Here is a 25,182-nt window from a genome sequence, read left to right on the forward strand (position 1 = left end):
TCACATCTCTCCTTTCGTCTAGGCAAACTCACCTATATTACCTAGGAACTGAATGCGCTTCCATTTTGCTCCTTTTGGGTCCTTCTCGAGCTTGTGCATATTCTTGTATCTAAGAATCGCTCACAACCAACCTTTGTCTTTGTCTGAAAAAGATTGATTCTGCACAAGTTCATCTATCGGAGAAAGCACATCTAGTGGTCCGGTCCAGATGGCGCCTAGATCGAGATCGCTCTTATCTATTTTTCTTTTCATTCCATGCTGAAACTTCACGTCTCGGCGCTGTAAGGGCACTTTTTCGAGACGGTGCACCTCGAGCGGCTCAGGCATCGCACTATTCAGGCCAAATGGGCTTCACCTGTCCTATTCTCTGCAGCCTGTCTAATAATAACTTGCATAAAGAGCTGTGGCCAGAATCCAAATCTGGGTTCGAGGATGGACCGATGCAACTGTCGGTGCGTTTGACACTATTGTGAAGTTTACCATTGAAGGTATACTTTGGTTTTGCTAAGCCACCATTGAACGGATGTAAGAGCACTTGAGCGTCACAGTGGTTGTCGGTGATTACGGACCCACACCGAGACATCACTTTCAAGAACCGACAATAGCCATTGATAGGATTTCACTGGAACCAATACAAAAAATCGAATCCATGGTGGTACCACAAAAGAAAACACCTCGGTTGCAAAGCCTACTCCTGTGATGCTAGACTCATTCGACCTCTGCATCCCATTCCACCCAAAACGGATTTGATGATTTCTTGGAACTTCATAATTCTAGAAATACAGCAGTTCCGAACCTTTTAAATAATTTGTCGAGGTACATTATCAACTTTTGGCAGCCACTATTTGCCCTGCGCGACCTACCTAGACTACTCTTCGCAAATCGAATCTTTTGTACCGTATCGCAACGCTTGTATTTGAACCACCAACTTTATAGACTCCATGTACACATGCCTAACCTGTCAGGCCGAAGGCCTGGAAGAGTTTGGTAAGCATTTCACAACAACAAGACATAAAAATGTGAAATTCAATGACATAGACGAAACCATCAAGTGTGAGGAGTGTGATGATACCAATATTCACGGTTTGAAGATGATACGATATGGCCTAACCGCCATCACTCTTCGTTGTGCCGAGTGCTCGAAACTGTCTGACCCGGAGGCCGAACTGGCAACGTACTCCCTTTCAAATGGCTCCCTTTTCACCAAGTTACCTCAGTATTATACTTACAGAGACATCGAATGCATGCGTTGCGGGAGCGATAAAAACGTCATGGTGGCCGATAGAGGTCATGATAAGTACATTTACTGTCGTGACTGCCGTGGTCTCACTGAAGATATTCCATCAGGCATGAGCTGGATCCCAGAAAACCATCAAGGATTCTTGCAGGCCTTGCTTGGTATCACCGAACATGTACCTAAGCTGAAGGGCAAGGCGCCGGTACGTAAGGGAAAGAAGAGCGACAAACCCAGGAGGCCAAAGAAGGTGGATCCTAATGCGGAGGAGAAGAAGGCGTATTACGAAGCCAAAATGGCCACAAAAGCTCAATTTCAACTGGGTACGACTATCAAGGCTAAAGGATCTGAAACTGCAAACTCGAATCAAGGAAGTCGTTTCTCCCTGAGAGGTAGTACCAAATCCCCTGTGCTGAGAAAAGGTACGCCTAATAATTCTAAAGCCCAGAAGCTAGAGGCCCTATTCCAGATTCGAAAACAAAGCTGCATCAAGCGAAAGGCAAGCTGGCCAATGGCTCAAAGGGGCCTGAAGTAAAGAATGGTAAGTCAGTCACCGATAAGCCTGCGTTTAATGTCAAAAAGGCTGAAAGCACGAAGAAAAATGGGACCGCCGGGGAATCCAAATTAGTGCAACCCACACCTCGCCCTCCTGTTAAGTTACCCGCTGGCATCTACGAGTATCAGCCGTCAGCGGAGCCTCGTCTTCAGTATAGTGATATGACCACTTACTACAATGAGATGTGCTTCAACTTATTCCTCGAAGAAAAGGCTGCTCTTGCGAACAATAACTCCTCGGTGTTACAGAGTGAAGATTTCGTTTTGGAATGGTACGCTCAGCAGGACGTCAAACACAAGCAGTACAAGGTTCAAATCCTTCTCACCCAGGATATTCTTGATCGCTATATGTCAAAAAATTTGCAAGCTGTTAAGAGCACACCTTTCGCTCAAGACCAGGGTATGATTCTTGTGTTAGATGACAGGATTCCATGGTATGGACGGATTGCCATGGTCGATACCTTCAATCCGGAGAAGCCCTCTCTCAAAAAAGGGCGTAAGGGAGAGGAAAACCCAGAGGTCCGAAGCCAAGTGGGCCTCAAGTTTGCGAAATGGCCATTGAACTATACCTGTGGAACACGATGCCTTTGCCCACTGCGGTAGACGTGAACTACCTCACACTTCTTCCCGTCTCAGTTCCAACCTCGAGGATATTTTTCGCTATGCTGAAGCTTCTGAACCCCAAGTTCAAAGACTTATTGTTGGGACAGAAAGAGGTTAAGCAGCTTAATTTCAAGAATTACTTGCAATTGACGAAGGATACATTTAACGAGTCTCAAAAAGTTGGCTTGCAATCTGTTTTGAATAACTCAATCACTGTCTTGCAAGGTCCTCCAGGCACTGGTAAAACTTCCACCATTCACGAAATCATCTTGCAAATGTTAGAGAAGATGCATACCTCGCCAATTTTAGTTGTCGCGGCCTCCAACATTGCAATCGACAATATTGCTGAGAAGCTCTTAGAGAAACACGGGAAGTCGATCTTAAGAATCACTTCGTTGCAGAAAGAGATCGAATACAACAAAGAACATCCATTGGCTTCAATTTGTTTGCATCATAAAGTTTACGATGGGTTACCTGCCCATCAGCAAGAGGCGTTGAAAGCTCTCAGAAGACCAAATGAAAAGATTTCCAAGGCTCAGTACCTGAAACTTATGTCATCGATCATCGACTTTTCAAACAGGATAATAGCTCTGAGTAAGGTGATCTTGACGACGACTGTCACCGCTGGTGGTTTGCAATTGAAAGCTCTCCCCAGAATTCCGATTGTTATCATGGATGAAGCCACTCAGTCTTCCGAGCCGTCTACACTTATCCCTCTTTCCATGAATGGGGTTGAAAAGTTTGTTTTTGTTGGAGATCATAAGCAACTCAGCAGCTTTTCAGATATTCCAAACCTTTCATTATCGCTTTTCGAAAGAATTCTCCGCAATGGTACTTATAAAACTCCCCACATGCTTGATACGCAATACAGAATGCATCCGGCCATTAGTGAATTCCCAAGACACAAGTTCTACAACGATCTACTTAAAGATGGTATCACGGCTGAGCATCGAATCAAGGAAGGAATCCCCGCTAACCCTGTGACTTTCTGGGACACGAATGGCAAAAAACCAGAGAAGATTGTTTGGAGCAGATTTAAGAGCGAAGGTGGTATGACTTACGCGAACCAGGGTGAGATCTTGAGTATCGAGAAAGTGTTGATGACTCTAATTTATGACAAGGGCATCAAAAAGTCTAACATCGGTGTGATCACGCCTTATAGAGGTCAAAGAGACTTAATTTCAAATACATTGGTGAAAAATGACCTTATCAATCCAGATAAAGATGTCATTCATGAGGATGTTGATCGTGATGACTTTTTTGACACCTCTAAGCCCGTCACCATCCACACTGTCTCCGATATAATGATTGCTTCTATCGATGCCTTCCAAGGAAGAGAAAAGGATTTCATGATCATGTCTTGCGTACGCTCCAATAAGGATAATAAGGTGGGTTTTTTGAAGGATGAAAGGAGACTCAACGTCGCATTAACTAGAGCACGGTACGGGTTGATCATTATTGGAGATGCAACCTGTTTGAGAAATGACCCCTTGTGGAACGAGTATATCGAACACCTTACCTCGAAAGGGCTGTTACTTTCTGGGGACGAGTTTGTGTACTCGTGATATAGATTACCTAGATAAAATATTTATTTTTACTTTTAAGAATCTTTCTTTTGCTGAAGCTTCTCTTCTTTCTCCTTCTTTTCCTCTCTCTGCTCTTTTATCACGCCGAGCAATCCGAATAAAACAATTGCACCGAGCGGACCTAATAAGGGTAAGAAAACTGCAAGTTTGTGCTCACTTGGGAAGTACGCTTGTTGTACCATCTCCTTCTCGAAAAATGCTTTGTCAGAATTCTCTAAACCCCTGGCAGAAGCCTCAACTGCGGAATCGAAGTTTCCTTCTCGAAGTCCGATCAAGGCTTCATTGTAGAATTGTAAACTCTCCACCATGTGGGAGCGCGTGGACTCTGGAACTGAGATTTCATTCAATGACTCGGAAAGAGTCACCAAGGAAGCAAGGTTCTCTAACAAATGCTTGAGGTTCTTGACAACCATGGTCCTGTGAAAGGAGTCGATTCTCATTAGTAGACTTTTTGGCTGTTTGGGTAAGCCAATAAGCTCGAGGAGTTGAGAAGCAAATGTATCAAACATTGGCGTCCATTTTTCCTTTGTGAGGGTATACGTGAAGTCCTCTAGAACTGGCATGGGAGAGTTGTAGATGTAGACACCACCCCACTGAGGAACTATGAATGAGTTCGTATTCGAATGCTCCAAAACAAGCGGATGACCCTTCAGGTTACTTGCGGGAAAAAAGACAATGAAGTTGATCGTAGGGTACACGTCATGGGTGATCAAGTTCCAGTCTCCATAGTTGATGAAGGTAGACAAATCCTTTGTTGGGACAACGTACTGATTGGTAGTATTGTCGAAAGTTGGAGGACTGTGAAGCTTGCTGTAGTATTGGATCTGTGAGCTGACTTTGAAGTTGGTATAATGCTTGAAAATGTCAAATATGGGCTGCATGGTAGAGACTGCTTCCTCTATCTCCCAGTCTACCGAAATGCCATTCTCCACAAGAAGATTGAAGACAACATTGTAAGTGGATGCATGTGGGACTGCTATCTCGTGGTGTCCCCCCTTTTTGCTGAGGTTGTTGATCGTGTTCATAACAAATTCTACTTCATCCTTGAAGATTATCTCAAACAAGTTGATCAACTCTTTTATCACACAGTCGTTGCAGTTCACATGAATAGTCAGTGCTTTTGAGTTAGGGGACAAGCATGGGCTGTCCTTGCCGTCGAATGCAATGTCCACCACGTAGTCTTTAAATGCATCTGGGGTGTGATCTTTCGAGGCAATCAACTGCACACCCCAGTTGCCCTTGACTTCCCATTTTCTTTGTAATTCAAGGTCAACCTGGGATTGGAGAGACTGAAGATCAAGTTCCTTTTCACTCTTCAAGTAAATAGGAACCTTGATTTGAATGGCCTCTTCGAACCCTTGTCTGCGTTGGTTCAAGTCCTCAATTGGCAAGACAGCACGATAGGTACTCGTGGTGTACATGAACATTGGCACTCCTAGAAAGAGCACAAAGGCAAAGATCATCCACACCACAGACCTACGAGCTGTCTTGGTTGGTTCAGACTCGTGGCTTTTCTTCATTATTCTAAAAGACCTGGTTGGTAACCGTGCGCGAAAGTGAAGTATGTGTTTTGCAACCGGTACTGAGAGGAGGGAATCATAGAAGAATGTTGCCTACTTTTCTAAAGTCAAGCCTCTATTCATCTAAAAAGCATGATTATATTAGGATATTTTTTTCGAAAAATTTTCACTATGTAGTCGAAGCTCTCTACGTGAGTCTACATAATTCAGTGAAAAGTTCATTACGCGAACAAAGTGCAAACTTCTCGCTCTCATACAACTGGTGAAGTTCAGACTTTCTCTTCTTCCGCAAAATGTTCAAGAAAGACCCCCAACCCAAACCGTCATCAAACATCAAATCTTCCGAAAGACGCGGTCTACTAGCAACAGTCTGCAAGGAATATGGCATCAATAAAGAAGAATTGCCTAAAGAGACAGAGCTTAAGATTGTCCCTGCCACGATCAAGCAGGCGAGCTACCAGAGCGTTCAGGGCCACAAGGGCATAATCTACTTCGACACAGATGAAAAGCCGGTTTGGTTCAAGACAAGAGACTCTCCATTGTATCCCACAATCTATACTATGTGGCAAGTCGGTGGCATTCTACCAATCATTCTCACCAATAACCATGTTATCGAGAAGTTAACAACCAACGCCAACCTCATGTTACCGGGAAGCATTCCTCCATTCGATCTGAGAGCAACAAGAGGAGCCCTAGTCGGAATTGCTAGCTACCAGACCCCCACTGTGGTGAAGGCAATTGGTCATTGCTCTCTCAACCTTACCCAGTTCGACAATGTGCAAGGTCGTCAAGGCACTGCAGTGACGGTGATCCATGTCATCGAAGATGAGCTTTTTAAACTATACGATAATGATGTGGAAGTACCTACTTTAGTGGATCCATATTCCCCATCTGCGTTCGACAGTTTAAACAAAACTCTCAAAGCTTTGTATGGTGAAGACGAGGAAGACAGCGATGGCGTTGACGATGGAGAAGTTGACGAAGAAGATACGAGCAATAACGGCGAATCCACAGAATTGCCAGAGAATGACACCTCTAAAGAAGAGAATGGCGATATTCAAGATGCCGCAATTGATGAGATATCTGAAACAGTCGAGGAGCTACTGATTGAAGACATCGACAACTTCTTCAATCGTGCTTTCCTTCAACTGGTGAAGCTTAATCCATCAATCGAGCTTCCGATATCCGCCTCGCAATTCATGGGACAATATGTTCTCAAAAATTTGCCCAAGATGGACTCAAAATACTGTAATGTCAAGAAAACATCTTGGAAGAAAAGCGCCAAATTTCTTAAGGCCTTGGAGAAAGAGAAGTACGTACAGCTTAAGGGCAAGGGCGATGACGTTAGCGTAGTTAGCATCACAGTCCCCCTGAAACGCTTGCTAACTTCGTGACTCACCGTACCAATGACTCTTCCAAAGGCTCTGGTACCACTCCAAGCAAAAAAGATCTCGATAAGAAGCTTTCCATTGTTTCACTTTACAAACCCACCAGCAAAACAAGAATGGTGTACAATAAGCTTAACAAGGACTTTCAGAACTTGTACACCCAAGTTGAGCTCAAAGGTATTGTAAATGACTATATAAATGCAGCAGGATTGGTCGACAAACTGAAACCCAAGTTCGTTGGAATTGATGAGCATCTCAAGTCTGCAACTGGAATAAAGGAGGAAAAAGTCACAAGGGACAAGATCATTAATCCCTTCACTGCAAACCATTCACCACATTATGTCATTCTTAAGCCAGGTGAGGTCAATTACACACCAAAACAAGTTCACAAGGGCACTCCACCCAAGATTAAAATTTTGACACATACAGTTTTGGGTAGGAAAAAGGTGACGACTGTGGTCGACTTTGAGAAGTTCTTCATAAAACCCGCAACCCTAGCGGAGGATCTCAAGAATAAATGCTCAGGGTCTACTTCAGTTGGACCTTGCGTCCACAATCCTAATTTGACCGAGGTGATGGTCCAGGGACCTCACGGTACAACTATCATTGAGTATCTCAAAAGTAAAGGAGTTCCCATCTCGTTTATAGACTTTGAAGATAAGAGCAAGGGGAGAAAGAGAAAGTGAGCAAATGCATTGATACAAATAAATTCACACTATAACACAAAATACACCCAAAAATAAACGATAAAAGAACAAAATGACATAATTTGTACCCACATAAGGGGCGGATAAAACGAGCGTGCAATGTTAGATGACAATTTCAATAATATCCTTCGCGGGTCCAGCGGTGATAAAAGCAGACTTGGTGGAAGGATTGACCTGAAGGGTCTGGGCAGGCATATTTCCAGGGTAAACGTGTGCATTGCGACATTGGCTAATATTGATATGCGTCAAGGGGGAGAAGCCGCTTAGCAATGCATCAACACCCGCTCTCGTAACCCTGATACAGCCTTTCACCAGAAGACTTTCTAGTTTGCGTAAGTGTAATGACACGGCAACCAAGGAAGAATCACTCACAGCTGACCCACAGAATGAAAGATCCAATGTTTGCAAGTTTTGGCAGCCAAGGCAGAGAACCTCCACCGCCGTGTCCAGTAGGGCACAGCAGAAGCTTAAATCAAGGGATTCCAATCGAGGAGCTGCGTTTGCGACAGATATGATGGATTTGTCAGTGAGAAATGTGCAATCCTTGAGGGAAAGCTGCTTTAGGTTAGGAAATGTCCTGTAAGTCCAATATTGGAAGCCGACGTCCGTGATAGTTGTGCAACGAGTCAAAGATAAGCTTTCAAGAGTCTCGTTCGCGTTGCTTGCGATGTGATGCATCACGTCGTCTGTAAGTGCTTTACAATAGCTGAGACTAAGAATCTTGAGATTCTTCGATCCCACTTGGTTAAATTGGTCGCCAATTGAAAGCTCTCTTCTGGTTTCGTCCGACCAACCGATCAATCTTTGTACAACATTGTCATTCACTTTTCTGCAATTAGAAAGATCGATCTCCTCGAGCTGACTGCCAACAGAAGGAGAGGCCAAGTCCATTATTGCCATAGCACTAACTTCCCAAGTTGACATCATTTTAATCAGCTTGAGGTTGCCAGCCATTCCAATCTCATTGACCATATAACTGAAACCTTCATCGGTAATGTGGAAGCAATTGGAAATGTCAATATATTGGGGACGAGAACCGACAAAGTCTGTTATGGCGATTAGAGCATCATCTGTGATCGTTGTGTTCCATGGCGTCAAATTCAAACGCTGAAATATGTTTGGCGCCATGTACAACAATTGTCTCCAACGGCGACTCACAACTCTCAAACGCATAAGAACAGGTAAATCGAGAAATTCAAAAACTTTTAAAAGAATCTTGTCAGGAATCGACCCGGGGCTCACGAGAACTGAGGATCTGCGACGACCCGCTAAACTGGCAAGCTTTATTCTTTTGTTGTGGGGCATGTACTGAAAAGAGGGACGTCTGCTTGAGGGAAAGCTGTTGACTTGATCAAACAACCTAGTTGGTGGGACATTGATATCGAGAGGGCCCTCAGGCAACTGGTGCAGAGGTGAAACACTTCTGCAAACAGCTCTGCGCTTCCGAAGAATTTCCTCAGTAGTATCAATTGATAAAGATGTAGGGTTCTTGACAAGGATAGGATCAACGTCGATAGATGACGCGGGTGAGACAGAGCGTGATGGTCTTGAAGGATGCTCAAATGCAGAAAAGCCACCCCAATTTGGATTGAACAAGGAAGGCTCAGGCGAAAGAAGCTGTCGCGAGTTGGAGAGTGAAAGGTTCAGGGAAGCTCTCAGATTGACTGTCTCCACTGCAATGCTGCGTCTTCTTTCAGGAATAACAATAGGCAGAGCCAGCCCTACCTCGTTACCCTGGCACTCATTCATGAGTTTTCTTTCGAAGACCGTCTTTCTAATATCGTCGACAAAATGCGAATACTTTGAACATATCCTCTCTAGCTGATGAGAGCGAATGACAATGAGTTCCACAGATGTGATTGTTCTGATGGATGCGCTTCTTTTGACAATCTTGCCATTTTGAGCGAGCTCTAAGAAGGACATTTCACCAAAGTATGAGCCCTTCTTAAGGCGTGCAAGACAGCGCTCCGACTTTTCTTTGCTATCCTGGTGATCAATGACTTCGACTTCACCGTCGACCACAAAATAGATATCTGAGCCGAGGTCACCTTTATGGAAGATATATTCGTAGGATTTGAAGCTTAGTGGGTCAGCTCCAAGAGCTAGCCGATGAATGAGGTCTGACGGTAGGTTGGCGAAGATAGGAACCGATTTGATGAAATCTTGAATGGAGAGGGTTTGATCAACGTTATCTAACGACACAACAAGGGGCGAGGAGACCAGGACTCTTCTGGAAGCACTGACAATCTGAGAAAGTGGTGACGGCGAAATCAGTAGGGTTGGGGCCGTTGACGTGGAAGTAACCTGGTTGGGCCAGGAGTCTGAGGCCGGCGGATTGCTGGGTTTCAAAATGGGAATGTCAGCCTTATTTTTCTTATCTTGCATAGCAAGCCGCTCCTGGGCTTCATCACGAATTCGACGTTCGATCAAGGGGTACGATTTTAGAACGGAGTTGAGGGCATCTGCTGTAAGCACGCCCAAAAGCACACGTGAACGGGCCACGACGGTAGCCGTACGAGGCCGGTTGAATAGAATGCCGATCTCGCCAAAAAACGCTCCCGGACTTAATTCGGCATAAACCGAGTCACCATCGGGGGAAGTCACGCTCACCGTGCCCTTAAGAATCCAGTACATGGATAGCGCCGGGTCGCCTTCTTTAAGAACGTATTCCTGCGGCGTATATTGCACAAGCTTGAGTTTTGTGGCGACCTTGTGGTGGAACAGCGCTGGGGCATCCTTAAACAACGGGAAAGTCAGGAGTTTCTCAAGGAGATTCGATGGAACATTGTCTTTCGTGGGTGCTGGCGGTGGCGGTAGTAAATGAGCAGCAGGCACGTCGCCTGAGGATAGTGGCGACGGGCTTGAAGGCTGGAACTTGCGGACGGGCTGCTTCATTACACGAAGCTCATAGATATGTGTTGGAGTAGCCTATTTTGCAAGATATGTAGGGAGTACTATAGGGACAGCGAGTGGACGAGAACGCTGGAGATGGAAGGATGGCTTGTGGAACGGAGATAACAGCTTATGGGCTCCAAGGGAAGGTTGTGTAAACCAGCACTGGAGATGCGGTGGAAGAGATTGTGAGCTTGCAAGCGTACCTGCAGGAGGAAGCTGTCCTCGGGGTTACATCACAGCAGACCCTTGTTTGGTGTGCTTTTACGGTGCGGCCCTGAATATTGGACCGACACCTTACATCTAGAAAAGCTAAGCATAGTGACCGCACACGTTTTACAGGCTTGCTGTTTGCACAGTGGGGGGTTAATGTGTCGTAGTATGATGCGCGATCGATCGTCAATGAGCCCTTGCAGCTGTTAAAAAAAGCGTTTGTGCGGTAGGTGACGCAAGCGTGTTGCAATTGATTGGCTGCAAACGCAAAAATGAACCCTGGATCGCACGCACTATTCGCTGTACCTGTACTGATTCTGTAGTGACTATATGCTACCGCTGTACTGATGATCTTTCTTGTGGAGAATGCTATTCTATGTACATGCGCCTCGCCCTAGTAGTATACCAGGGACGTACTAGTTGTATATTAATGGCGGCCAAACCACCTAGACAGGGGGATCTGCTTATGGATCGAACACTCAATTCACTGCCCGATCAATTCTTAAAGTCAATCACAATGGCAGGCCCAAGCGTCGTGGAGAGGTGGCATCTGCCGATCACCACAGGGTCTTTAAGCCCCTCCTGACTTTCATGGAGCGCATCAGAGGCTGCCTTCACATTTTTGATGATCTCTTCGTCGCTAAAGTCGCATCTTCCAACAGGGATTGCGATTGCCTCACCGGCAGCCTTGAAGTAGTGGGCGCCGAAATTCTCTTGCACGACAGCCACCACGTTGCTGCTGACAGTGCCCCTCTTTTCCAGCGGCATCAAGCCACGGGGTCCGAGGATTTTTGCGATCTGCCTGATCTCGGTCAAAACGTCAGGGTCTGCGTAGCACTGGTTGTATTTGGAGAAATCAAAGTTGCCGCCCTTGATCTCGCTGATGAGGCTCGAGCCACCCACGGTGATACCGCTGCTGAGCTGCCTGAGCGCCTCCTGCTTATTCTGGTCATTCACAAACACAAGCGCCTGTGTGTCTTTGACAGGCTTGGGGAAAAAGATCTTGCCCTGGACTGGGTTGGATGACTTGCTGGGGACAAGACTGATGTGGGCGGAGACGGTGGTTTTGCCAGGCGCCTTGCCGACCTCGGCGGCACGCAAGTACCGCATGGCGGTGGGGACGTCCATGTATAGAGGGTGCTTGGAGGCTGGAGCTCTGTGTTCTGCTCTTCTCTTGACGAGTCTTCTGGTGAGGGCTCTGCTCTCCTCCTTCTTGTCTTTGGCTTTCTTTGAGAGACCTGGGGCGAATGCACGGGGCGCCGTTGAGAAAAGACGGCTCGCCACGAGCCCCGAGCCGGGCATTAGCGTTCTGGTCAACATAGCAAATTGAGTACTTGTGGTGGTAGAGGTGTTGAAAATTTTGTGTGTGCGGGTCACGTGAGACTACTGGTAGTAGGACTCTGGTAGTGAAGGTGAGGCAGAGACGGACATGAGAAATGGAGAGGATTGCGGAGAACATGAAATGGTAGTATGGGGGCGGCGGGTGGCAGAAGGGTCACTTTTTTTCGCCATTTACCCCATCTGGAGTGTATTGTCGCGTTGCTAGGACGACGCAGCGAAGATAACGAATGCAGGGACGATGCCAAGGGCCTACGGGCCCGAGGCGGTGGATAGCATAGGTTGGATGGGTGAAAGATGTTGGAACGGGGAAAACGGCGTGAAAGAAGGACGGGGACAAGTCAGGTGCACCATGCAGTTGTCAGTTCGAGAGAAGAATTTTTTATGTTGGGAGGGCTAATTCAGCAGGACCAGTTAGGCCCCGATGGAGTTGTGAGCAGTACAGCGAACAAAGCGCACCGGATTTTGTCTTTTCGCATGGTGAAGAAGACAAAAAAAAGTCAAAGTCTAAAATTTTCTTGTTTCGAGCAGATGAGAGCGATGCCTGAACAGAGTTAAAATTGACAATACGAAGGTTTTAGGCTGCGAGGTTAGAGTCTTGTCGAGAAATGTCGAGGCGCTACTGATTGGCGAGCAGCAGCGTATCAAGCGGGTATGATCTCCGCCGGGGTAAAAACGAAAGAACAAAAAAAAAGGAAAAGGTGGGCAACATGGAGATAGGCTGTAGGAAGGCAGCGGATGCAAATTATCTGCGTAAGCGAGAATTTGGGGCCATTCGCGGTGTAACCGTTTGTCGCTGCCTCGAATTTTTACCAATCGGGCCTTGGGCCTACCCAGCTTTTTTCCACTTTTGGCCACGCACCAACGGTTACATTGGGCGCGAAGCCAAGTGGTCCGCAGACGTGCGCAACCTGCCTCTACGGTCAGTCACAGGTACCGAGGGCTAAATCAAGGTATTACGTTCGTGGCGCAAGGATGTGGCGAATGACGTGTGTTGCTATGACGAAGGCTAATCAGCATGACCCATGGGGAAGTCCGGATTTTTTTTGAATCCTTGCCCCACACATTCAGACAATTGCGACGTGTGGCGACGCCTGGCGTGCCATGAAGGATCGATCCTCCCACCGCGCCGCCGGCTTAGGCCAGAACTGGACTATTCGCGCCAGGCCACAAGACTTATTGTGGCCGTGTGCATCCTGCTGCGACACGGGTTAACACAGGGCTGGCCAAGTCGCTCGAGTCTTTTGTTCAAAAATTTTTTTCTCTCCCATCCTCCCAGAATTCTTTATTTAAGTTGTAACTTTTGCTGCGAGAACGTTTGTCAGGCTCGAACCTTTTTTTTTTAAAAAAAAATTTCGGCCCGTGCTTTTTTTAAATTTGCAGCTTGCACCGCCACCCTTTAGACTTTCGCTTCAGTCTCATCTGGGTACCGCTCGCTCTGGACCTTGGTTTTGCGTCGCATTTTGTTCCAATTTTAGCGACCTAGATTTCGGCTCTCCGCATTTTGCGCTCACGCTGCCAACGTCCAAACGGCCTGCTTCAAAACCAGCCGCTTCCCCAGCATACCCTTTTTCTTCCTTCCCACTACATCCACGCGATGCTACCGCCGCCCATGCCCCTAAATGTCGTCGACGTCGACACCTTGCCGGTAAGCGTCCCGGCCATCCTCGATGACTGCTTCAACTACATCCTAGCCCACGGCTTGATCAAGGGCATCTTTCGTGTCAGCGGCCTGGTTCGTCGCATGAAGGCGGTTTCCTCTGACTACTCGAATTACCGCCCGTGGCTAGAGGCCAAACCGCAGGCCCACGACGTCTGCGGCATCATCAAGAAGTACTTGTCCGACTACTTGGCTACCATGAATGGCCTCTTCTCCCAGCACCTGTTAGCCCTCCTCCGCCGCCGCTTCATCTCCCACCGCCGGAGCGGCTCTGACTGCAGCATAGACTCGTACAAATCCGCCAACACATCCTTTGGCAGCCTGTCGTTGTCGTCAGTGCCCGAGTCTGAGTCATGTTCCTTCTCCAACGTCAGAGACGCAGACGTGCTCCTCGATGCCGTGGCCCACCTACTCGTGACCAAGAACATCTCTTCGAAAAACAACTTCTTCATCTACCTCCTTTACAAGCTCAAGCAGTTGTCCCAGCACGAGGATGCCACGAGCATGTCGGTCGAAAACACCTCCATCATCTTCCAGCCCTACATCTTCAGCACCCAGAACGTGGCTGACTTGCGCATCCTCCAGGATTTGCTTTCCTTCTTGGTGCTCCACTTCGACCTGCTTCTCCTGAAGTATCAGTGCTACGTCTCCATCTTGGGCGGTCTCGAGGACTTGGAGCTCGACAATATCTCCGTCTCATCCTCCGAGGGCAACGCCGTCTCCCCTGCTACAGTCTATTCCGAAAGCAGTTATACCCCACGCCACAACTCCAATGCGTCCGACAACCCCATCTCCAACCCTAAACGCAAGTCGTCGATCTCACGCAAGTTTAATGGCCTTCTAGAAAGTTACCACCTCCCGGCTAACCGCTCCAAGCGCTTTTCTTTCAACTTCAGTTCTAGACACCAGTCTACAGAAAAGGTGACCTCCTCTGAGAACCTACGGCCCTCCACCAATCACGTAGCCTCGCTATACAGTGATGTTGAGCCTACCGATCCCGATAAAACCGTCAAGGGCACCAGTGGGGACATCCTTACGCCTCCAGCGGACGAGACGCTGACTTTCGACACCAAGGTGACTCTGCCAGGTGCTCAGCCCCCTGCCCCGAAAAGGCCGTCTCTTCCACATAAGAAGTCAAACAACAGCAAAAGAAGAAGTTTGATTTACTTGTTCAAGTCCTCCTCTTCAGTCAACGATGTGAAGTCCAAGGAGGATTTGAGTGTGCCTTCCCCGCCCCCTCCCCTACCACGCCCATCGACAATGACTTTTCTATTCTCAAAACAAAACACGCCGTGTCTGATGACAACTTAGTCTCCAACACTGCCGTGACCCCTTCTCAGGAGCTCAATCTGTTGGGCAGAAACCTATCCTTGCGTGTTCGTGGCCGCAAGTAGTCCCCAACAGACACCTTATACGATTCATGAATGGCTTTTTTTTTTCTAATATTATTTCTGGGTTTACTTTCCATGCCTACTCGCTTTATTATTCATTTTGGGTACAAGGTATTTAGATTCACTGGTGTATATATATATTACTGTACTATGTTCCACTAATTTATGCTGTAGCATCACTTCGCGTTAACTAAGATCGCCTGCCTGAGGTGCACCCCATGTCACACATCAATGTCCTTCAAAATGGCCGGCTCCTCGGTCTACCGGATGGCAATGTTCTAAGCTGCTGTCCTAAGATGAATCTTTTAGCTATATCCATGAATAGAACGTCCATCTGGATGTTTAGGTTCAATGGTGAAAGAGTATACTCAGTTAACAACAAAGCCCAGATCTTGGGCCTTCAATGGAACCTGAGCGGGCGATTCTTTGCTGTATCTGGTAGTGACAACTTTGTCAACATCTATGATACCAATACTGGAGAATTGGTCAACAAGTTCGCAACACATACGTCCTTACCGATCACACTCATCAGCTGGGCATCAGTGAAGCTGGAGATCAATGCCGCCTCCGAGAAGGCATTGCCTTTTATTAAGTTGTTTCAACAAGACCTTCTAAAAGATCTACCGAAACTAAGTCATGAGGTGAACTTCTACGATACAGAGAGAGCTGGAGGTGTCATCTCCCTCCAGAACGCCTCAGCAAAGTCTCAGTCAATGTCCATCTCCGCCACGAACACCAATGAAGATGACTCCCTACTAGACTACCTTCTTGTTGTCAATGCCAATGCCATGTTCACAGCTACATTCAATAACCTCTTCACGGTGCCAGATATCGAGTTACCTGAGGACTGCAAGTTTCTAAGGCACGAGGTGAAAGACGACTTTTTCAATCAGGCTTTCCTTGCAGAGAAGTCTTCTGGTGAACTAGTGCTATACAAAATGGAGTTCAGTTTGTCTGAGCCAAGGCAACTCTCATATGTGTTGGAAATACTTAAATACGCGTCCCTCTTGATCTCGATGCTTAACCATATCACTGACCAAGTGAATGAGATGCAGAAGGAGGCCACAGCATTTATTGCTCTCTTTGACAGATATCTTTCCAACCTAAAGGATGCTATTAAGGAAGGAAGTTCCACCGAGGAAGACACCTCGGACATAAGCGAGGACGAGCTTGTCGAAGTACTCATGGAAATTGTCCTCACAGGAGATGTCCCGGATTATCTCAATGACTATTGGCTCAACCAGTTTGGCGAGCGAGGTCTCAATAGGTTATCCAAGACGGGTAATGATTTATACGAGGCGACCAGAAAAACAGCATACGCCCAGGTAATTCTTGCCATTGAGAAAATTCTTATCATCCTAAGTGATGTTAGAGGTATCTGTCTTGCCTGCTCGAATCTTTACGGAGATCCCCTTGGCATGAACGTGGAAACGCTAGAAAATTCTATCGAGCTAGGCAAATCCATGTTGGTGAGTTTCTACAAGTTCATTCTAGAGTTCAATGAAGAGCAGGAACAGTTTAATGTCTTCTGCAACTACGTGAAGGTGGAAATCATTGAAAGGCTCTCCAAGCAAGAGAGTGATATGGAGCTGTTCTTCAAAGCACATCCGGAAATCGAGGTCAGTTCGACCGTCACAATGCATTATATCGATCACTATTTGACACGGCCCAAAATCGCCGCTTATCTCGATGTTCGGACATCGACGAATGATGTCGTTTTCCAGTCAACTCTAGAGGAAGGATCTCTCATAAAAAAGCTCACTAACTTCAAGATTGAGATCAATCAAAAATTACTACCTGGAATACAGGAGTACATCGCTGGAAAGTCTGTCTTCAAGCTGTTAGGCACGATGAAAGCACTGAAAGCCAATGTTGATTGCCACATGGTCTTCAGCAACGACAAGATTCTAATCGCCCGGAAATCAGAGTCCAAACTTGACATCTTTACGTTCGACAAAGTTGGGAACAAGAAGTCCCATGAGATTGAATTCCCTGGAGTAATTCTATCGTACGAACTAATGAGTGATTCGCGGATCGTTCTTCTTTTGGAAAGATCCAATGAACTAAGAGAGCTTATGCTTTTTGACGTACCAAAAAGTGGCTCCAACATTGCATTCGAAAACTTGGTCATAAAGCAAGTCTTACCTTTCGACACTCAATCTGCATTCATACCCACGTATATGACATTGACCAAAGACCCCTCATCAAGCTCACTGACAGGGTGTGTTTTCGACAAAACAAGACGTAATTACGTCATTTTCAAAATTGATTAGTTAGTCATAAAAGCGAGCCTCGCTTATCTGATATACTCCGTCAGTTGTCTCAAAAAACTGCTTCGTAACGAAATCTCTGTAGAAGTATCTAATATTTCGGTCACTCGCAACAAGTTGCTTCTGATGGAGGAACTTCTTTTCGAAGGGAGATCTATAGTTTATCTGTGCATGCTGGCGAGATGCAAATCTGAAGAAGTTCGGGTTAATCGTTGTCTCCGAAATTTCCATCCTTCCAGATGCAGTTGCACATAAATGGTCCAAGTCTTGACGTTGTATGGGACGAACGTGTTGCAATATTTGCTTCATGTAACCTATTTTTGTCTTGTAGTCCCGCTCTCTAGCAGCAACACTCTTTGGTAAGCCAAATCGCGTGGGTTCGAGAACAATTTCAAAAGATTTAGCCTTGTGATCAAGCAAAACATCAGGATGTCGGCAAATGAATTTATAAAAGTCTTGCATTTGTTTCACCAAGTTGTCAATGCCTTGATTCTGGTGAATCTTTTGAATTGGTTTGATTGGAATATCATCTGGGGAAAGAGTAAGATTCATCTCCTTCATGACCAGGAATTCTTGACTCTCAGGGGTGCTTCTGAGAAGCTCTCTATCATATAGATCCTTGTGTTTGTCTTTACCGAATTGGTGTAGAAGGTGGACAACGGGCCACACGGGTTTGAAGGCACTGTATTTCGTGTGAAGGAATTTGGCGATCCAATGCTTCTGCGGTAGTGGGTCTTTGTAAATTAAATCCAAAACCTCAGATATTAGGTAGAAGTCACCATTTAACACGGAGTCCGCCAACTGAGACACCTTTTTATACCTCTTGGGGTCTTCAATGGGACTATTTGGTACTTTCTTTCCAACCCTGAAGGCATCTCTGGCGATGCACTTTGCAATTGCTAGACTTCGCAAATCAATGGGAAGACGATTGATCTTCTTATAAAGCGCTTTATAGTAAGATAGAGCTGTAGTCATGATATGCTCAAACACTTGCAAAGCACATTATGCGTCTAGATACTCTATGATGAGATGTAGCAGCGCGGTTGCGAAGTAGGCGGGTATCATCGTCACAGAAAGACGATTACGAAAAGAATGTCGATATTTAAAATCAAACTCACTAGATAAGAGAGAGAAAAGAAAAAAAAATATAAGTGAAAATTGTTATTAAACAGATCCAAAAATAGGGTATCTGGAAAACCTTCAGTAGTGGAAGGACCCGTGCACCTTTACATATATACATAGTAGCGACAGACGTTACTGAATCGACAACCATGGCATTAGCGGAGTCCTTCCTTCGGAGGGTCCACAAGCTGGGTATCATCCCCAAGGTGGTGAAGGTTCTTCCGATAATATCCTTCTGTTTTGCAATTGCAAGTGTGGCATGGCTTTTGGTGCTTCCTCAAGATGGGCAGTTCAGAAACACGTATATCTCAGAAAATGCATTGATGCCTGGACAGGTCACATCGTACTTCCGTGAGAGTGAGTGGAATATTGTTCGCGGATACAGAACGGAAACGAAGAAATGGGATTACCAGGAGTCGGCAAATAGCAACCCCATGCTCGAGTCGTGGCTCACAGACCTTGGTCTAAAGGTAGCATCCTTTGAAGATGAAAAGACCAATAGCTCCACCTTATATGCTGTGATGCACGCTCCTCGTGGTGATAACACAGAAGCTGTCGTGCTTGTTACCCCTTACATCACGTCAACTAACGAAGACAACATTGGTGGGTTCGCTATTGCACCAGCATTGGCGCGTTACTTTGGCAGAATGTCCATATGGTCGAAGAATGTCATTTTTGTCTTTCCGAAAGATGGCCATGCATCCTTAAGATCCTGGGTTGAGGCGTACCACACATCCTTGGATCTTACTGCCGGATCCGTGGAAGCTGCCATTGTGTTGGAATATCCTAAGGATAGTGACAATTTCGACCACATGCAACTCTTCTACGAGGGCCTCAATGGCCAGCTTCCCAACTTGGATTTAATTAACACAATCACCACAATTGCCCGTAATGAAAACATGCATGTTGGTATCCAAGGTACTCCGGGAGAGGAACTCACAAGAAGAGACTACTGGTCAAGATTGAGAACGCTCACCAGGGGAATACTCAACTTAGCCATCTCTGGATTGCACAAGTCATCACTTGGTTGTGAAGCATTTTCTGGATGGCAAATTCAAGCAGTGACGATTCGTGCTGTGGGTACTGGTGGTCCTGACATTACGCAATTTGGAAGAATTGCTGACTCGACTTTCCGTGCTGTGAACAATTTGCTCGAGAAATTTCACCAATCATTCTTCTTCTATCTCCTTTTGTCACCCACCCATTTTGTCTCGATCGGCACATACTTGCCCTCTTCAGTGCTCCTAGCAGTGTCCTTTGCATTGAGTGCACTCTGCTGCCTCGCCAATGGTGTTACAGGCTCTCAGTATCTCATAGGAATGGGCTCCTTACTCATGACTTTCACAACAATCGAACTCGTTTGTTTGATCCTCGCATTTACACTTCCTTACTTGGTGGAGACCTCCTCAGACGCATATGGACAATCGCAATGGATCATCCTCGCAGCGATCGTATCAACTGCTTTCTTGTCGCTCAAGCTGATCAGTAGACGAATCGTTCCGCTCAGGCTTAGTAAAGTCGCTACCTATTCGTTGCTTGCTTTCAGTCTTTACTTTATTGCGATGTTAATCACCACTTTACTCATAGTGCACTTCGCGTTGGCATTCACGATAGGCCTCTGCTCGTTACCATTAACGTTTATTCAGCCGCAAGTGACGGCGCAGATAAGAGATAAGTCGAGTGTGATCAAAACACAAGTGAGGATCATTGCGTGCTTGGTGGCGTCTTCTCCGGTCACTGCCATTGTTCTTCTCGGGTATTTTTACAACGGGGAAAAAGGAGCAGGAGTCGTTGGGTTAACCCAAAGATTGTTGACGCTGTGGAAAGAATTACAGTGCTGGACGTGGTTTGTTGTGGCGCTTGGGTGGCTCCCCGCTTGGATCTCCATTGCAATTGCATATACTTTTGGCACCTTCGAAGATGAGATTAAGTCCAAAGAAATTTACAAAACTGAATAGATATATTTAAAAGATGGCAATTAATTAGGCTTATTACTGTTTGTAGTGCGCAACGAACTTCTCGTGGAATGCAGCCCAGCTACTAATCCATTCGGTTCCTGGGGGCAAGAAGGTAGTTCTCAAGTGAGCAGTACCTGGAGCTTGGCCGAAACCGTTGCCAGGAACACAGCAAATACCGGTGTGTTCCAACAAATCAGTGCAGTAAAGTTCATCAATCGTCAAGTTCATCTCGTCGGCCTTCTTGTACAAGGCTGGGTATGCCTCCCTGGAGAAATCCAAACGAGGGAAAAGATACATAGCACCTTGAGGCTTCTGGCAGCTCACGTCAGCCATCTTGGTGAATGCCTCGTACAACAGCAGGGCTCTCTTTTCAAGATCCTTGTGGATAGTCAGCGTCTCATGGTGGTACAATTGGTAAGATGCATCACCCTCCTTTGGAGGGTTAATCATGAGCTCCACAAGGGCCTGGCCAGAGACAACGGAGCAAAGATTAATGGAAGCCAACTTGAAGATAATATCACGGACCTCGCGAGTGAAACCCACCAACTCCATGTAACCACCACGCTGACCGCACTCACCACTTACACCCTTGGAAGTAGAATGCAAAGAAGCAAGTTGCACGTTCTTGTAAAGCTCGTAATCTTGCTCAAGCAATTTAGCCAAGACTCTCTTGACTGAGATGAACTGACCGTGGAAGACGTTCTCCTGGTACACCTCGTCAGCGATAAGCACAATACCTTGTTCGGCAGCAATATTGACAAGCTCGACAATGTCCTGTTCCTTCAAGATAGCACCAGTTGGGTTACCAGGGTTGATAATGACAAGGGCCTTGATGGCAATGCCCTTCTCCTTGTTCTCAGCAATCAAGTCACGAATAGCTTCAGGGTCAGTGGACCACTGCTTCTCCTCGTTGAGGAAGTAACCAATTGGTACGGCGTTGTTCAATGCAATTGAGGCAGTGTACAATGGGTACTGAGGAATTGGGATCAAGAAGCCTGACCTATCGCTGGAAGACAAGACCTGGATCAAGTAGGACACAGCGGCAGAGGCACCACCAGTCAAGAAAATGTTACTGGGGTCAGATGGGTATCCATCTCTTCTGTGGATGAAGTCGGCCACAGACTTACGGATGCCAATGTCACCTTGGGAGTGGGAGTAAGCACCAACAGAACCGGTGGATTTGAGAAGCTTGCGGGCACGCTCAACGGTATCACTTGGGTACAAATGCTCACGGACAGATGGGTCCAACTTCTCAATTTTGCTGATGAGTGGAGGGTACTGGACCAATGACAAAACTTGTCTGTACCACGACAAAGGCTTCTGGTCCAACTGCTGTGGGTTTCCAATGTTGGCGCTGATGATACGGTCATAGGGCAAACCGTGAGATGGATTGTTGTCGATTTCAGATCTCAATTCGTCGGCACGGATGGGGATCTTACCACGCACGGCATACTTGGCTTCGAGGGTGGACTCGTTCAAGTCCTTGATGGTGAAAGGAGGAGCCGGCAGGAAGGAGCTTTGAAACCTACGGGAAATAAGCAGGGGCGCCATTTTGGAATAACGAGATAAACGGAGCACCATGGTGGAAATGATGGTGTATTTAAATGAATGCGGAAATGGCTTTCCTACAAAAGCGGCTAAATGATCGGAATGGAAGAACGGAAGCCTGTGCTGGGCATTTTTCGAGGTGTAGCAGCGGCAGTGACTCCAGTTTTTCGCGGTGATGCAGGACAACTGGGGAAACACTGCCATACGGCGATGCCGATGTGCCTCTAGCTATTAGTACTGATAAGCTTTGTTGGGGAGGGGGGGAGGTTTGCCATTATTCAAAAGGATCGATCGGCCTCACCGTTGTGAAGCTTGTTTGGCTTCACTGGCGTCATGTGGGGTGTGGGGCACGGAAGTGTAATTCCGGGGCGATCGGCGAGCCGTTCCTTACTCCGGGGTTTGACTTCCTCGAGAAAATTCTATAAAGACATTGTGTTTGGACCTAGCAATTATGAGCTAACGTTATTTGGGATTTTCTTTGATAAGCGACAGTAAGAGGAGTTATTGTGACGTTGCTGCACGCATGGAAGTTCTTATCGATTATTGCTGACCTTAAGTGTCGTTGCATTTGCTCATCCTTGGTTTTATTTCTTTCTGTCGTTCAATTTTACCCAATTTCCTGATTTAAGTACCCTAAAACAAACACTCATCTGATGACAAGGAATGGTGTGATTAAGGCGTGGTCTCGCCATAATGTGGGGAGACGTGTCTGGATTCGGTGCTTTTCCCGAACACCCCGCGAGCCTGTCAATGGCTAGCTAGACTGGTTGCGAAAAACATAAAACATGTAGGGAACCACATGAACTACATCATCAGAAGAATAGCATGTAATGTGTGATCGGAGCCATCTTCTTGTTTGGATTCAATGCAGAGTAGAATTCATAAAATTTTGGAAATTGAGTGGTGCCCCTTAATGAGGGTCTCCTCTTCTCCATTGTGCATAAGCAACCCCAGATATGATAACGTGATCAGCGTTCTCCAACAGTTTCTTATGCATTTAGTTTTTTTCACCCTGGCCAGATCTTGAGTTATTTCTCTATTTATCGGGGGACATTCGCTACCCTCTGTTCTGCCATTTGCTTACAGTTAGCATCATGTCCGAAAGACGCTTCTCGTTAGCTATCGAAGACTACGACTCATCGGAGTCGCCTGAAAGCCCCACCAACAAACCCCTATCTGGTTTTTTGGTCGACAACCTGCGGCCTGCTTTGACAAAATCCATGTCCTTCACATCCCCGTCAAGAGTGCAAGAGCTGACACCCCAGAGAAGGTTCTCTATTTGTGATCTAAACACATTCGGTGAAGATACTTCCCAAAGGTCCCCGGAGCAGTGTTCTCCAAGGTCTTGCAATTTCAAAAACCACCACAGACGAAACTCAGTAGCCATCAAGTTCCTGCTACCTCGGACCGCGGACTCATCTATGACGTCAGAGGATGGTTGATCAGTCAGTGCCAAAGTACAACGAGTCTATGAAGCGGGTACGGAAGGGCCAGTCTGTGTCAGCAAATCTACGTGATTTGACACCTTCCAATGGAACGCTTCCCAACGTTTTCAGTGAATTGCTGTTGAGGTGCTCCTCTCCATTGCGTTCAACCTTGCTTCTATGTGGAACCGCTTCCTCATCGTCCAGGTCATCCACTGCCAGGCTCAGTCCCAGGCTTGATTCAGTAATATCCATGCGGCTGATCTGACCCACGACAATTGTGATTTGGGGGAACACATTAAAGATTCTCCTGATTCCAATTTCTGTCAGAAGTGAACATATGAGAACGATATTCTCTTGCTCGATAGTGTGGTCTATCAAGACTTGAATTGCCATGATAGCAGCCGCTCCACTGATAATCTGTGCATCAAACAAAAAGAATCGGTCGCCAGCCTTTGTTTTGGGCAACGATTCGGTATGCAACTGGGGTTCGCCCGTGAGGGAATCACTCTGGATCAAAAGCTTTCCAATAGATATCGATGGAAAAGTCTTTTTAATGGAGTTCATGAAACAATCACCAGAACGAATTATGCTCACCGCAACGATGTCTTGCGCCTGTCTCAATCCCTTATATGTATATCCTTTACAACAATTGACATCGATCTCGTCGTAGGCGGTAATTTGCTCAATCGCAAGTTCAAGAAGCAAATTGGCTATGCGGTCAAAATAGAATATAAAGTCTGTACGATCAGTTTGTGTGTCGAACAAGATCAGGTAGATTCCTGATGTATGATTGTTATGAGGAAGCACCTTCAAGTTGTTGAATCTGTCGAGATCATACTTTGGGTTGAGTCCAAGCGCCTTGAGTCGCCGAAGATGCAAAGAGCTTTTGAGAGCCAACCGCTTCTGGATATGCTGAATCATGAGCTCGATAGCGGTTGTGTTTTCAAGGCCCCTGGGTATGACGATATCGGCATTATGCATTGTGGGTGTCACTGAGCTAACAGCATTTGGTTTCACAAATACCTCCCACTGCTTGAGTGCTCCAGCCAAGTCTCTTCCTCGATACAAGATGTCTCGAGTAAGTCTACGGGCTAAGCACACGTCAAGGTCAGTGTCAACGAAGATCTTGATATCCATGAGGTCCAATAAGCGCTGGTCATAAAGAGCATAGATTCCCTCCATGATGATGACGTTGGCACCGTAAATAGTTATGGTCTTGTCTAATCGGTTATGGTGCGTGAAGGAGTAGACGGGAATCTCGGTCTTTTTGCCTTGTTTGAGAGACTTGATGGTCTCTACAATAAGATCAAGATCAATAGAGCCGGGCTCATCGAAATCAAAGTTGTTTGCAAATGCCTGTTTGGATTGCTCGGGCGTCAATGGTTTGTAGAAGTTATCGAACAGCAAGAGCACAGTCCAAGGCTGATTCAACTCCAGGATAACCTTCTGAGCAATACTGGTTTTTCCTGATCCAGAAAAGCCAGCAACCCCAATAATGTACGGCTCGGTCCAAGGTGGAATATATGTGGAAACTCCTGGTGATCTGCTCTGTAGAGATACCTGGCTTGGTACATCGTAGGTTCCGTTGGACATCGACAATGCCGCTGACATGGGTGTGGGCAGAATGAATGACGATTCATCGTCAGCGGGTGCAATTCTAGACGATCTTCTCCTTGCACCACCCTGAATACTCATGCTCTATAGATCTAAAAGTGCTTGGAGTGGTACCGCGATGCTCATCAGACGTCTTTCTACAGTACAGCCGGATGC

General features: G+C 46.4%; 11 protein-coding genes across 11 annotated transcripts; 5 read left to right on the forward strand and 6 right to left on the reverse strand. All coding sequences in view use genetic code 12, as the record gives it.

Annotated features, from left to right (window-relative positions):
• Positions 1 to 941: 941 nt before the first annotated feature.
• CXQ87_000155 (RNA helicase) lies at positions 942 to 3,957 on the forward strand (the record flags this gene model as incomplete). The annotated part of the gene is made up of 3 exons (XM_025478738.1): positions 942 to 1,656; positions 1,683 to 2,285; positions 2,333 to 3,957. The coding sequence occupies 3 exons, from the start codon at positions 942 to 944 to the stop codon at positions 3,955 to 3,957; spliced, it is 2,943 nt and encodes a 980-aa protein (XP_025338211.1).
• A 35-nt stretch (positions 3,958 to 3,992) lies between these two features.
• CXQ87_000156 (uncharacterized protein) lies at positions 3,993 to 5,498 on the reverse strand (the record flags this gene model as incomplete). The annotated part of the gene is made up of 1 exon (XM_025478739.1): positions 3,993 to 5,498. The coding sequence occupies one exon, from the start codon at positions 5,496 to 5,498 to the stop codon at positions 3,993 to 3,995; it is 1,506 nt and encodes a 501-aa protein (XP_025338212.1).
• Positions 5,499 to 5,791: 293 nt separating this feature from the next.
• Positions 5,792 to 7,572, forward strand: CXQ87_000157 (uncharacterized protein; the record flags this gene model as incomplete). Its single annotated transcript, XM_025478740.1, has 2 exons — positions 5,792 to 6,810; positions 6,864 to 7,572. The coding sequence occupies 2 exons, from the start codon at positions 5,792 to 5,794 to the stop codon at positions 7,570 to 7,572; spliced, it is 1,728 nt and encodes a 575-aa protein (XP_025338213.1).
• A 123-nt stretch (positions 7,573 to 7,695) lies between these two features.
• CXQ87_000158 (uncharacterized protein) lies at positions 7,696 to 10,488 on the reverse strand (the record flags this gene model as incomplete). Its single annotated transcript, XM_025478741.1, has 1 exon — positions 7,696 to 10,488. The coding sequence occupies one exon, from the start codon at positions 10,486 to 10,488 to the stop codon at positions 7,696 to 7,698; it is 2,793 nt and encodes a 930-aa protein (XP_025338214.1).
• A 705-nt stretch (positions 10,489 to 11,193) lies between these two features.
• Positions 11,194 to 12,018, reverse strand: CXQ87_000159 (mitochondrial 54S ribosomal protein uL1m; the record flags this gene model as incomplete). Its single annotated transcript, XM_025478742.1, has 1 exon — positions 11,194 to 12,018. The coding sequence occupies one exon, from the start codon at positions 12,016 to 12,018 to the stop codon at positions 11,194 to 11,196; it is 825 nt and encodes a 274-aa protein (XP_025338215.1).
• Positions 12,019 to 13,648: 1,630 nt separating this feature from the next.
• Positions 13,649 to 15,090, forward strand: CXQ87_000160 (uncharacterized protein; the record flags this gene model as incomplete). The annotated part of the gene is made up of 2 exons (XM_025478743.1): positions 13,649 to 14,893; positions 14,917 to 15,090. The coding sequence occupies 2 exons, from the start codon at positions 13,649 to 13,651 to the stop codon at positions 15,088 to 15,090; spliced, it is 1,419 nt and encodes a 472-aa protein (XP_025338216.1).
• A 215-nt stretch (positions 15,091 to 15,305) lies between these two features.
• On the forward strand, positions 15,306 to 17,360 carry CXQ87_000161 (anaphase promoting complex subunit 4; the record flags this gene model as incomplete). The annotated part of the gene is made up of 1 exon (XM_025478744.1): positions 15,306 to 17,360. One exon carries the CDS (start codon positions 15,306 to 15,308, stop codon positions 17,358 to 17,360), a length of 2,055 nt encoding a protein of 684 aa, XP_025338217.1.
• A 151-nt stretch (positions 17,361 to 17,511) lies between these two features.
• On the reverse strand, positions 17,512 to 18,332 carry CXQ87_000162 (uncharacterized protein; the record flags this gene model as incomplete). Its single annotated transcript, XM_025478745.1, has 2 exons — positions 17,512 to 17,522; positions 17,642 to 18,332. The coding sequence occupies 2 exons, from the start codon at positions 18,330 to 18,332 to the stop codon at positions 17,512 to 17,514; spliced, it is 702 nt and encodes a 233-aa protein (XP_025338218.1).
• Positions 18,333 to 18,628: 296 nt separating this feature from the next.
• Positions 18,629 to 20,437, forward strand: CXQ87_000163 (GPI-anchor transamidase subunit; the record flags this gene model as incomplete). The annotated part of the gene is made up of 1 exon (XM_025478746.1): positions 18,629 to 20,437. One exon carries the CDS (start codon positions 18,629 to 18,631, stop codon positions 20,435 to 20,437), a length of 1,809 nt encoding a protein of 602 aa, XP_025338219.1.
• A 33-nt stretch (positions 20,438 to 20,470) lies between these two features.
• Positions 20,471 to 22,018, reverse strand: ALT1 (alanine transaminase; the record flags this gene model as incomplete). The annotated part of the gene is made up of 1 exon (XM_025478747.1): positions 20,471 to 22,018. The coding sequence occupies one exon, from the start codon at positions 22,016 to 22,018 to the stop codon at positions 20,471 to 20,473; it is 1,548 nt and encodes a 515-aa protein (XP_025338220.1).
• A 1,409-nt stretch (positions 22,019 to 23,427) lies between these two features.
• URK1 (uridine kinase) lies at positions 23,428 to 25,023 on the reverse strand (the record flags this gene model as incomplete). Its single annotated transcript, XM_025478748.1, has 1 exon — positions 23,428 to 25,023. One exon carries the CDS (start codon positions 25,021 to 25,023, stop codon positions 23,428 to 23,430), a length of 1,596 nt encoding a protein of 531 aa, XP_025338221.1.
• Positions 25,024 to 25,182: the final 159 nt, after the last annotated feature.

This window comes from Candidozyma duobushaemuli, assembly GCF_002926085.2.
Source record: "Candidozyma duobushaemuli strain B09383 chromosome Unknown A_B09383, whole genome shotgun sequence".
In the NCBI taxonomy this organism is placed as follows: Eukaryota; Fungi; Ascomycota; class Pichiomycetes; order Serinales; family Metschnikowiaceae; genus Candidozyma; species Candidozyma duobushaemuli.